Here is a 13463-nt window from a genome sequence, read left to right as displayed (position 1 = left end):
ATTTTAGCTGAGATAAAATGGATCCCATACAAATTATCGATAACTTGTATGGGAATTTTATCTCGGCTAAAATTTAGCGCGAGCAGAGTACCAGGCTTAAAGATAAATCATTATTGGAAAAAATCATCGAATGTAAACGCTGACTTAATAAATTTTTCATCTTACCACACACCCTTATCAACTTGAAGGCAAATTTCCCAAATTTCATCCCAAAACTTGATGACGTTCATCTACGTGGGTTATTTTTATCGACAACGTTCCACACAAACTTCACTTTACTTCGTCTACGTGGAAGAACTGTCATTTTATTTTATTCTCAAAAGTGGTCGTGCGTGGTTTGGCTTTTAGTGTGGAAAAGAAAAAAAATACTTTTCATCACAAAAATAATAAAATAAAATAATTGTTTTTTAATTAAAATAATCTAATAAAATGGTAATAAAAAGAAATCATTAAACAATTTAATAAAAAATTATTCAATTTAATATGAAAAAATGTGAAATCTATTTGGTTGACCGACTTTTCACCCAAACGAATTCCATTCAACCCAAATTTTAACCACCTTTCACTTTATATTGCAGCCTGCTCCTGCTAGTGCAACTTCCGTTGGAACTGGAAGCCGTTCCCCAAGCAAACTATCTGCCCCCAGAAGCAGTGCTGCTGGTGGAAGCAATGTTAAACAAAGGAAAACTACAACAACTGCTGCCAGAAGTCGCACCACAGGTGGAGCTGGCTCCGGAGGTATGTGGCGATTCTATACTGATGATTCTCCCGGTATTAAAGTGTAAGTAGTAGAAACATAACCATCAAATAATTAAATGTTTAATTAAATTCTTGATTTTATATAAATTTTAGTGGACCAGTTCCAGTTCTTGTAATGTCACTGCTTTTCATCGCTTCAGTGTTCATGCTACACATTTGGGGAAAATACAACCGTTCTTAGGTACTTCATTTAGATGACGTCGACAGTTTTCTTATTTTTTTATTAATTTCTTCCTTTCGTTTTTAAGTAATAGTTTGTTTAGAATTTTCTACTCTTTTATACCCAAATAGTGGGTTAAATTAAATACAAAAAATAGGAAAAAAACATAAATTTTGTGTTGTAAAAGATTGAAATTAAGAAAAAACTATTTAATAATGTAATTCATTCCACAATTTGTATGTGGCCAAGTAGAAATATAAAACTTAACATAATTTACATAAACAATAAAATACATTTTTTTGTAAAAAAAAAAAAACAAATGGTTTTTTGTATTTTTTGGGCAAAATCAATTTTTTTGCCTTGCAGTTTGTTTCTACGTGATATACCTAATTTTCCGGCATTTCATGAAGGAATGTTTCAAGGAGAGGAAATAGTAACTAATCATCTTCTTCATCAAATTCATTTAAACAAAAACGACGGAGTCTTGGAAAAAAATGACTTCTTTAAGAAACATGTATCCTAGTTTCTGGAGTAAGTTGTTTTTCTGCTGATTTTTTTAAAAACTTCGAAAATGGTTCAGTTCTTTTTGGTAAAATAATGATAATGTATGAAAACAAAATTATACCTACTAGCGTTTTTCTTTGATTAAATTAGAATAGTGTTTATTTCGTTTTTTTTTTTGTGAATTCCCCAACAACCTTTTATTTAAAAATGCATTGGCGCAAAATTTTAAACGATTTAGTAAAATGCTAAGACCATTTTAGTCAGTTACTGACTGCTTTTTGACTTAGTAACTTACTAAAATGGCTTTAGCATTTTCCTAAATTGTTTAAGATCTTGCGCCATTTTTATTAAATATTTGAAAGAAATTTAAATGTATGTAAATGCACAATTAAAAACTAATTATTGAATATGGTTTATCATTGTTGTTGTTACTACACTAAAGGAAAAAAATTAATTCGATTATTAGTCGCATTTTGTTCTTGTGGTTTCTAGACTTAAGAGGAAGTATTGAGTTATTTTTAAGTACATAATTAGATATGAAAGTCTATCAACGGCAACCAAAGATCTTAAAATGGTTTTCAATCGTTTTACGATTCTATCGTATTTTCCTAATGATTGGAAAAGTTAAAGCTATCTGTGCCCATAATTGAGGCCATGAGAACAATACTGCCCATAATCTCCTAAAGGCCCTAACTAGAAAATTTCCGATTTATATTTTTTTGCATATTTGGAGTTATTTTTCTGATTTATTCTCATTTATTTTTTTGGCCTAGGTCTTCAAATAATTCATAAAATTCAAAATGTAATTTTGATTTTTTAATTTTTATATGCAAATTGCGATATTAGATTTAGTGTTTCCCTCTATAACTCAGAAGTAAGAAAAGTGTAGTTAGGGCCTTTACGAGATTATGGGCAGAATAGTAGCGTTACCCACTTTTTTTCAAAAATGAGTTTTTCATAAAAATGGGTCTATTAATATATCTATTTTAATACAAAAAAAGATTTATGCAGCTAGCTACACTCAAAACTAGATGGCACTCATAAAAGTGTTGTTTTAAAAAACCCTGTTTCTTAAATCTCTCGTAGCTCAAAACTGAATGTTATGGTTAACGCCACTATTATTCTCATAGCCTTAATTATGAAAGTGGACTAAGTCACTGCTAAAAAAAACACCTAAAACTAGCATACAACTAACTATAATTTAACGATCAAACCTTATTTCAAAGTAAAATTGCAGTTGATAGACTTGTAAAGAAAGGAAAAAAAAAAGAAAATTATTTTTATTTTTAAGCGGAGCGATAATTCAATTAAACAAATATGGAGTTGAGGTCATTTAAACTTTTTAAGTGAGTTGATAGACTTGTTTATTATAGACTTGAACTCACGCCCTAGCGATTGGGAGGACGATGCACTACGCATATTTTATAAGTATGTCATAATGGATCTTATGATGGTTAAAGTCAGTTATATAGGTGGTATTATGCTTCGATGCTGCATTTTTTGTAGTGTGAATTTCTTAATGAAAAAGACATTTTGACAAACGTTCTTTCTCAATGTTCATAAGGTAGTACATTTAAAAATTTTCAAGTACTTTTTTTTAAAACTAGCCCAAAAAAATTTAAGAAATAAAAAAAATTGAACATTGTTTTTTATTTTTAAACTATTAATTTTTCTTTGATATACATATATTTCCGAAAATTTCACCGAGAGCCACTTCCCACACAATTTTAATGACAAGTTTTACTTGACAAGTTTTCAAAGAACTCTAAAAACTGCCAACTAGCACTTGTTGAAAATTTCGTAGTTTTTTCTCTTTGATGTGCAAAATTTTAATTGCATTGTTGCGACAACTACACTTGTTAACAATTAACTTTTCTCTCCTCAGCATTTCAGATTCGAATTTTGAGCAAAGGTATTCTATCGTACATATCGTTGGTCGAAACATGTAGATAGTTCAGTTTCTTTTTCGTTGCTTCCTTATAATTTTATAGAATATCTGTTTGACCATTCAATTTTTGCTTTACAAAAAATTAACCAAAAAAGATAAGATTTTTTATCTTCAAAAATAGTTTCACAAATTGTAGCACGTCGGATTGATTAAAAAACTACTATCTCCTAGCAGATAGTCAAACAAAAAACATTTTTTGTTTGTTTTATAAAAAAAGATATTTTATTTAAATAAATCGATATATACACACGTTTCTTCAATCAAAATTTTCTCTTCTTAAATCTTTTAAACTTATAATCAAAGAAAATATATATATTTATAATATAAAACATTATTCCCTTCTTCTTTTCCTGCATTCATAATTTTTGTTTTGCAGAAAATTCAAAGAAAAAAGAAAACTTAACATTTACATTGGGAAAAAAAATAATAATAATAAAACTTAATTACGTACATTGTCGTCTCGGGAGGGAAATAAAATACATTAAGGCAAGATTTAAAACAATCTTAAAAACTAAATTCTTAAATTTAATAAAAAAAACATGTAATAAAATTAAGTTAGTCTATCTGTGTGTATGTGTATGAAAATAAGGCAACAATTTTATCCTTTTCTTTTTTTAAATAAAAAAAATCTTGTACAGTGCTACACAGGTTTGGTTGTCTTATAATTGTAAATGTCCTTAAGTCTTTTTTGCTTTTTATTATTGTTTAAATATTTATTTGTGTTTTATTACATTGTGACCCATGACCCTTGACCATTCTAGCTTAATTCATTCCCTTCGTAGAGACTCTCACAACTATCCAACAATCGCAACACTGGAGAAATATCATACGGGTATAATGATCTCGAAACCAAGCGGCTTATTTGCAATCGCAGGCGAATCAAAACACTCATCGCTTCGTCCAGAGTGTTGGCACCCATGCCAAAGTCATGACAACTCGTCACAAACATTGACCAATTCAGTCGAATGTACTTGAGAAACCTAAGCAAATACAACAGAAAGCACGTCTCATTGCTAACAAGCAAGTCCAGCAACAAATCTGAGCTGTTTGCAATCATCTTGAGGAACTCTAGAAATGTGTAAACGGGATTAAGCATTGATACAAGTTCGGGAAAGGCATTATTGCGAAATGAGATGCCAGCTGTAACATCCAACGTGCACACCATCGCTTCAATTAGATGATCATCTTGGTCGTCAAAAAGATGAATCAGTATCTTACTAAAGTGACACTCTGGATGGAACTCTAGAGTGTTCTTAATGAAAGATTCGAGTTTTCGTAACACATCTCTGATTGATCTTTCTATTAGAACCATGTCCTGGAAGGCATCATAATCGGTGCTATCAATCGAACTATCCGACGAATCACTTCGGATTTCTTTAACAGTCACTGCAATGGACTTGAGAACTAAGAGTACCATTTTTTGAAGTATTGTCTTGTCCATTTCGATGGCATCTTCATCGTGGTTTGGTGTTGAAGCAAATCTCTGCATGGTTCCGGCTTCGAATGTTATCAAACGACCCTTAAAACCCAATAAGCTCACCATATTTTCCGGCTGTCTTCTCGGTAGCGATTCTAAAATACGAAAGTCCTTCACATGTCGAACAATCTGATGTGCTAGCATACAAGTCTCTTCAGGCAGAAGATCTTGCAGGGCTAAAGTGCTACCATAGCACAGAGCTTCGTTGAAAAGGCTCAGCATTTGCTTATAGATGGTACATGATAAATTTTGATTAAGCAACAGTTCGAATTTGTCCAATTGAGCGTAAAATGGGAGCGTCTCGACTATCGAGAGATTGGCTTTTACACTAATGATATTCTCCCAGAGATGCAGAAATGTTAGCACACAATTCTCAGCGTTTTCTAGTTCTATGTGATTCGATATCAGATTGCTCATGTTTTTAACCAAAGCAGGCCATTTGTTTTCTAGAATTTTTATCGTAATACATTTCAGATGAGTTGTATCGAAACTTTCCGAATCGGTTAGCGCCACAACATGACAACCATCCTCGGTTTGCAAATGACTCAGGTGTCTTTCTTCCGATGATGCTGCATCATTCGGTCTATTGTCATCGTTAGTGCCTTCTAGAATGTCCTCAGAGTCTCGAAAATGCACAGCAAAATAGTTAGTTTCCAATGAAGGATACACATGGCTGCTTGATGTCGATCCAGAAGTTGATGGACCTGCTCCACCTGCATCGGCTTGTTCTGATGAAATGCCTGCATTTCTCGCTTCAATCTCATCTTCCAACGGATGCAAATCGACATCTTTCCATTCGACAATTCGCTTGATGATTTCCAAGCTAAAATGAATCTTTTGAATTGCCACAAAATCCAAACGCTCAAACTGAAACAAATTGTCTACAAGTTTTTTAAGCCAATCATCGTCCATATTGTGCTTGGCTATAACTAAGAAGCTGGCCAATACTCGACCGGATAGAAATTGCACATATTTATTGTTGAAATTGGCTAACACGATTATCTCGTCAATGAGATTGTGATCGTTGCGTATGAGAGCATCACACACGTCCATTATTCGACTACAGATGAATCCTTTGCTGTTTTGTTTAAGGTACACGTCGAATAGCAACTGTAGATTCGATAGGAACTGGAGCAGCTTGTTTGTTGGCCACTCGTGCAGCGTGGCCACTCGCTTTACCCCATTCGAATCCTGGTGGTAGTGACTTTGAAAGGGTCGGCGCAGTGTACGTTCGCTTATGCCACACAGGCACTGTTTGGTTAGGTACTCCTCAAATTCACCCATTTCATTTGTGATGGTAACTATTGTTGGGGTAGCATTTGTTCGTGGCACTAAGTCGGGCATAGCTTGGGCGTTAGAAATAGCGCCGGTGATTGTGTGATTCCGATGAGGCGTCGTCATCTTATCGACTTCATCAATGCCTATCGTCGCAGTCGAAGCTACCGAGCTACTGCTGCAACTTGCCAGACTTGATGTACTACCACTGTGGTGATGGTGATGATGGTTATGACGATTCGAATATAAATGATGGTGCAGATCTTCGCTTGCTAAAGATGTGGATGAACTGCTGCTGCTGCGATTAGAAGAGGAGGATGATGATGGAAGTTCAGATGCAGTGGCAAGTATATCTGGCGGTGAGGAGCCCAGTCCCAAACTTCGTGTAGAATTTGGTTTTGTTGTTGAAGTAGGCGAAGGTGGTGCAGAAAATGATGAGGATGTCGACGACGTCGTCGCCGTCGTCGTTGATGATGATGAAGAAGGCTGATATGTGGTGTTAGGATCGGCATTATTATTGCTGCGGTTTTCTATTCGTTGACGTTTTGTCACTGGCTGCTCATTGGGCATTGTTGTTGTCGATTTTGAGGTTCCCGCACCGGGTGGACGCTCTTTACGTAGGACCATTAAATTTACTTTTTTGTAAATTTATCTGTGTAGCTACCAAATCGAGATGTTGTGTTTGTTGTTTTAAGTTTTCTGTAAATAAATTTGAGTTTTTTCTTTTTGAATAATGGACAATTTGTTTTATTGTTATTTTATATCTAACCACAACCATTGAACTTAATTAAAGGTGAATTAAATGAAAATTATTTAAAATATTTTTCTGTAGACTTCAAATTAAAAGAAAATATTTAAATTTGTATGTAGAATGGAAATTAGATATAAGTTGTTGAATTTTTTCTTGAAATTGGATGATGTTGTTTATGTTTATGATTAATGCATTTTTGTTTGATTTATTCAGCTAAGTTTTGTTTCACATTTCACCATCTTTTTATCGACACAACAAATGCTTTAAAAATATCTTACTACCATATTGGATATGCGTAACATTCTGGAGATGGGTTCAAAGTTGTTTAAGCTATATAATTTTACCAGTTGGTGAATGATATAATTATGTCAGCACATGTTATGTAGAGTGACTTGGTAACATAATGGTTAGAGAATTTTTTTTTACCGACGTTTTATAAAACCAAGTGAAGAATTGATGATGTTATCAAGGTGGGCGTGGATATTTAGCTCCTTATCACAAATAAAGCCTAAATCAAGGATTAAGGAGATAATAGGAGTGGGTTTATCACGGAAGAAGTAAATCCTTGGATATAGAGATAATCAATTACGAGAGAAATGCATAGTTTAGCATTTATTAATAATTAGCTCCAAACAGTTTTTTTGCAACATAAATTTAAGTCATATTGTAGTGATTAGAAATAGGAAGGGTTGGATGGTTTTGATTCATATCATGAGCATAAATGGAAAGCTCAGAATTGTGGATAACATTACCTACATAATTAATAGAAAGGACAAATAACAGTGGACCTAGACTTCCCTGCGTGGCATCAGAAGTAGTAGAGTAACTAAAGCAAATTATTAGGGAACCAGGCCAAACAGCTCTGATTTTGACGATTTTTTTTTTCAAACGTAGGTAATTAAAAATACTTTAAAGTCTATAGATTAAAAATTGCCGGTGTTGCCGTATTGTTTTTTAAAATTAAAATTAATTTTTTTTTAACAAAACCATTTTTTTTGCTTAAATTTCATAAAACAAATGATAGCAAAAGATTCTCTAGGTAATTTAAGGAAAATATATAAAAGGCAGTAAGGGACAATCTTCCATCGTTTAAGCGATAAATGCAATTTTCTAACATTCTGACCTCAAACACAAAAAAAATATTTTGAAAACAACGGCAACACCTACAATATTTTAAAATACATTTTTAAAAAGCCAGAAGCTCATTCTTATCTCTTAAATTTAAATCCATTAAATTTAATCAAGACTTTTTGAAAAAATGGTCCTTAAACTCAGAATTAAAAAAAAAATTTTATTAGAAAAATTTGAAATGACTTTTTTCCAAACTTTTTCTAATAAAATATGAAATTATTTAAAAAAAATTTTTTTCCATAAATATTATCAGTTGAATTTCGAAGCAAAAAAGGTAAAATATATCACACTTTTGAAAAAAAAATGAAAAATTACTTTAATTTCAATGGTTTTTTTTTATTAAAACTGAATGTTTGCATTTAATTATCAAAGACTGTGGTAAATAGGAACTTTAAATTTTTGCTATTTAACTTTCAACAGTAAGGGTTACTAAATGAATAAAAAATAATTTTATGTTTAGATGTTGAACTTTAAAAAAAAAAAATAAGTTACATTTTTTTTCAAAACTTTTATTAAAAAAAGTTCTTCGAAAATGAAATACTTTTTAATTTTTTTCATAAACCGTAATACATATTGACATTTCCTTTTATAATTTAAAATCATAATAAATGCGGCCAAAAAAATTTGAAAATAAATGCATTTTATATTACGACCAAGTTTAAAAAACGACATGTTAAAATTTTTTCAATAATTTTTTTTTTTCAAAAATCTGAGTTCAATTACCATTCTTTCAAAAGCCGTTCATTCAATTAACTTAATTTTAATTTTACATATATGACTAAGCTTTTAGCTTTTAAAAAATGTATATTTGAATATTGTAGGTGTTGCTGTTGTGTTCAAATATTTTTTTTTTGTGTTTGAAGTCAATTAATAAGAAAATTGCATCTACCGCTTGAACTATGGAAGATTGTCCCTCACTCCCATATATTTTTTTCCTTGAATTTCCTAGACAATCTTTTGGCATCAATTAATTTATGAAATTTAAGAAAAATTTTTGAAAAAAATTTGTTTTTGTTCACAAAAATCTTCAATTAAATTTAAAAAATCAAAACGGCAACACCGGCAATTTTTAATCTATAGACTTTAAAGTATTTTTAATTACCGACGTTTGAAAAAAAAGATCATCAAAATCTAAGCTGTTCGGCCGGGTTCCCTAATATTGCCAATTTTTGAGCTTTAGTTACTCCACTAAAGTGGCAGAGATAGTTTCAGATAAGGAGAAACTGAAGTTTTTCAAATAAGAACTAACCCATGAGATAAACGAAGGTTGAATTCCGAAAGCATTAAGAAAAAGGTTATTAATTTCATGGGGAATTTTATCGAACGCTCTACTAAGTCAGTAGTGATAACGTAAGCTTCATAATCGTTCTGTAAAGCACGAAGGGACTTAAAGATAAATTCTGTTTCATAAGTTGGGGGTAAACCATGCTGCAGAGGAGAAATTATGGATTTACAGTGAATATGTAATACATAGATTCGTAAATAATGTTCTTGCCTTTCTTAAAGATAGGGAAATGAATGAGCCCTTCAAGGTAATAGGAAGAGACAACTAAGAAATAGGTAGTTGAAGTAATTTCATAAGAGGAATTTTCAATTTCAATTTAAGCAGTTGGTGGCTTTGAGTGACAACTGAATTATAAGGCCCATTTCACTTGAAGCCGAAAACCATCCAAACGGTTTCGTTAAGCTGGTTTCTGGAAACACATTTTTATGTGCGCCTTCACATTACCAAATTAAAAACGAATGTATAAAATCTAGCTTCTTAGGAAATAGGTCTAATGGTCAGATAAGAAAATGAGGTCCCACTGTCTATTTAATGAATTGGTGATGTTATTTGCCGCATTATAAGAGGATTGATTAGAGCTGAAATTATGAGAAGCAAAAACAGTAGCGGGAGAAACATCAAAATTTTCAAGGAAGCGCGTAGAAATGTGGATCTGTTGGGAGCCCTTCCTGTTTTATTGAAACTATTAAGTGTGTCTTAGTTTTACCATCAATAGAGACAGAATCAGACTTTATTGTATATGTAGGAAAGGTACAAACTGTTCCATCGTATTCCGTCTGTTAATATTATTAACAGAGAGAATATATTTAAAAAGCTAGAAGAGAGTTTAACAGATGGGGAACAAAGTAGATCAAATGTTGGAGGAGGTACGTGGATGGTTGAATATTTGATGTTCCTCTTAATTTATGATTGCGGGGTGAAGTTTGAAAATGTAGAAGAGGTGGACAAAAAAATATGATTCAATGTGTGATATTGAAAAAAATTACGATAAAATAATGAACTACTGGAATTTTAGTGGAAGAAGATTCCGAGAGTATCATTCTTTTTTTGTTTTGATTTTTTCCCTTGTCGTTAATAATAATAATGAAAAAGCCGAAAGAGCGCAAAATTTACCGAAAATTTTCGATTGGGAGACCTTCTCCCGAACTCATTTCCTCGGGAGTTTTCATTCAGAATCGGGCTGAATGTTTTTTGCTATTACCAAAAATCACTTGGGGAATAACTATTTTACCCAACTAGAAATCGTCTTGAGTGGATTATAAAAGCAATCATAATACATTTGTGACAAAACATCATAATGGACAGCCATATCTTCGAGGAAATAAAGGATTTAATCTACATAAAACCTAGGCCAGGGATGGCGAACCTTTTTAGAGCTTCGTGCCATTTAAAAAAAAAAAATATTTGAGTGAGGTGCCTTAAAAAATAAATAAAAATTGTTTTTGGAACCAAAACATAAGCTTTCTGCATCATTGTTTCAAATTTTACGTTCGGAAAAACTGAGTTTGAAAAAAAATTAATTTGAAATTTTTCACTTTTCAATTTTTAGATGTACCTCAACAAAATAAAACAAAGAAACAAAAAATAAAAAGTGAAAGAAATAGTGTAGTATGACTTCTCTTGTTGTGAACTCGATGCCAAGAAGTTTGTATCAGGGCTACGTTTCGTCATTTTAAGTAAAATGCAGGCTGAACTGAAAGATAAACTTGGAATCATCTAACAATATGCTTCTAAGCGAATCTTTAATGTTATTCATTTGGACAAATTATGACTCACGGGCGTAAGTAGGTCTCCAACTTTTCCAATTTCATGTTTCCATCAATTTGGAATTGTTCGTCGTATTGCCCTCCACCCTATCTAGTTTGATTGATTCCAAATCTTTCCTCGTTTTGACTAATTTTTGAGTCGATATCGGACAAATTCGTTCAGCTACATTTCAATTTCTTCAATTTCCTACCAGTAAAATTAAGACATGTTAAATTTATCAAAGGATGTCGTATCAGGGTCCATAGTAGACCTAGCATTTCCGATAATTCTTTAACTTGTGAAAACCTAATTACCTACCGATAAAAAAAACTGTTCAGTTAATTTTACTTCGTCTGGTTTTTCATGTAAATTCAATCCGTTCTTCAGAACGTGAGTATCTGAGAAGAAGAGATTTTTACAGTTTTACAAAATCTCAAGAAAAATTTTACTGGAAAAATCGTTAAATGTCGCTCAAATGGCAATTGAATTATACTTAATTGGTGGCGTGCCGGAAATATTTTATGGGGTGCCACCAATGGCACGCGAACTTTGGCAAAGTCGTATGAAAACTCCTTGAATTATTTCGAAAACAAAGTTCTTGAGCAGTTTTTGTTCCCGTCTGAATTGGTGATTAGAACTGCATAGGTTGTACAAGGACAGTTTCAACTCCAACGCAGAGGGACGGCCTAGTAGAGGAAGACCTCATATGAGCTGGGAAAACCAAGTGGAAGGTGAGCTCTTGGCGTGCGTAGCCTTCTGGCGCTGGTCACCCTAAGTAAGTAAGTATTTGCGCTGTAGTCTACGTCACTATCTAGGAAGAGTAGTGACCAATAAAGTTTTTGAAGAAATAATTGAGACCGTGACTTTCTCGCATTATAAAACAGTTATCTTTGTGGTGGTTTAACTCAGTCAGGATCTCAACAAACCTTCCTTCGGGTGTTGTCTAGCCAGAATAGCGAACTCACGCAGAATTCAAATAAAATTTTCTGTAGCCACTCAATAAGTTGGTATTAACAAACATTGAAGGACACAAAATTTTGAAAATACAATTTACACTTTAAATCCAACTCTTCTTATTTTCTAAAATTCAACTTTATTCTTGCAAGTTTATATGAAAATATACCCAATGCCTCCTATCAATTAAAGAAATGAATCAAATAAAAAAAAAACAGCAATCTCTATACGACGCGTATAGTTTAAAAATAAAATATGGATGTGACTCAGGTTAAGACCGGGAGCTCCTAGCGACGACATGCCTGCCCACACTCACAGTGACACAGCGATGCAAAAAAAAATGAATTGCAACTAAATTTTAAATTGCACAAAAAAATGCAATATAACTTTGAAATTTCAACAAAACTATAATATTTCAAATAAAACAAAATTCTCCGAAATGCTTATAGCATCGAGGCGTGTTGAAGGGACCACCTGTTGAGAGCTGTTTCCGAATCCAGCTACTGTTCACTATTGGAATTTTTTATTTTTTCCCTCTCTAAATCGAGTTATTTTACGCAACTTACTTGAAAATCTAAAGAATTCTTTTGCTATTCAACTAATATTCTTAAATCACTTTAAATAAAATGATTATTTAAATAAATTAACAAAATTCCCAAACTCACGCGATTCCAAAAACTCAAATCAAGAAAAAGACGACGAAGAAATAAAAAAAAAAGATGGGAGAGCAAGAGACAAGAATTTCTTTCCACTGACAAAGGTGCTACCGAAATACGCACCCACAAGGTTACGTGTAAAAAGCGTGTGCGAATTGATGCACTCCATTTAGACATTTAATAGTTCTACACAATTCTTATTGATTTTTTTTTATTAAAATTGCATTATTTTGAGGTGATAATTGATTTGTTTTTCTTTTGAAAAAAAAAGTAAATTTGTGTGACAAATATTTACCTTTCTAGTGGCAAAATGTCACTTTTCTTTCAAATGTCATTTTTATTATGCATTCGTTTAGTTGGCTTCATGTTTGTTTTTTTTTATATCCTTTTCTTTCTTTTTTTTTGTTACTTTTTTCTGTTTTTGTTGATGTAGATTTAATTTTTATTGTTTTAGTTTTTGAATAAACTTTTATACACTTTTATTTAAACCAATTTGATATTGAATTTCTGAGGGGGGAATGAAATAAAAACGCTGGTAAATTGGAATAATACACAAGAAACAAGAGTTGTGACTTCTTAATTACACACAAGCACACAAGCTAAAATTATACGCCATCTTGGAATAGAAAAAAAGGGAGTAAATAATAACTTTTAAACGATTGCAGCGATTTTGGTAGGGAATAGTGGAAGATGGATTTAATTTGTATGTTTATTTGTTTTGATGGGAAATTATTTATAAAATGTATGTTTTTTAACATTTTGAATGATTCCTTTTCAAATTAGAAGCTTTAAAAATTGTATTTTATTTAAATAAATA

General features: G+C 32.1%; 2 protein-coding genes across 4 annotated transcripts; one reads left to right on the top strand and one right to left on the bottom strand.

Annotated features, from left to right (window-relative positions):
• Positions 1–272: 272 nt before the first annotated feature.
• LOC129920055 (protein transport protein Sec61 subunit beta) lies at positions 273–1212 on the top strand. Its single transcript, XM_056001214.1, has 3 exons — positions 273–432; positions 579–781; positions 853–1212. The coding sequence occupies exons 1-3, from the start codon at positions 430–432 to the stop codon at positions 938–940; spliced, it is 294 nt and encodes a 97-aa protein (XP_055857189.1). The 5' UTR covers positions 273–429; the 3' UTR covers positions 941–1212.
• A 2409-nt stretch (positions 1213–3621) lies between these two features.
• Positions 3622–13259, bottom strand: LOC129920054 (protein lines). Of its 3 annotated transcripts, none has more exons than XM_056001211.1 (2): positions 12942–13259; positions 3622–6822 (listed from the first exon to the last, which is right to left on the bottom strand). In XM_056001211.1, the coding sequence occupies exon 2, from the start codon at positions 6748–6750 to the stop codon at positions 4129–4131; it is 2622 nt and encodes an 873-aa protein (XP_055857186.1). In that variant the 5' UTR covers positions 6751–6822; positions 12942–13259; the 3' UTR covers positions 3622–4128. The 3 variants fall into 3 exon arrangements, with proteins under 3 accessions (XP_055857186.1, XP_055857187.1, XP_055857188.1); XM_056001212.1 differs by lacking the exon at positions 12942–13259 and adding an exon at positions 12770–12912; XM_056001213.1 differs by lacking the exon at positions 12942–13259 and adding an exon at positions 12656–12772.
• Between the last annotated feature and the right edge of the window lie 204 nt (positions 13260–13463).

Source organism: Episyrphus balteatus, chromosome 4, assembly GCF_945859705.1.
Source record: "Episyrphus balteatus chromosome 4, idEpiBalt1.1, whole genome shotgun sequence".
Classification (NCBI taxonomy): Eukaryota; Metazoa; Arthropoda; class Insecta; order Diptera; family Syrphidae; genus Episyrphus; species Episyrphus balteatus.
Note: the sequence above shows the minus strand (reverse complement) of the source record. Positions and strands in the feature narration are given on the sequence as shown.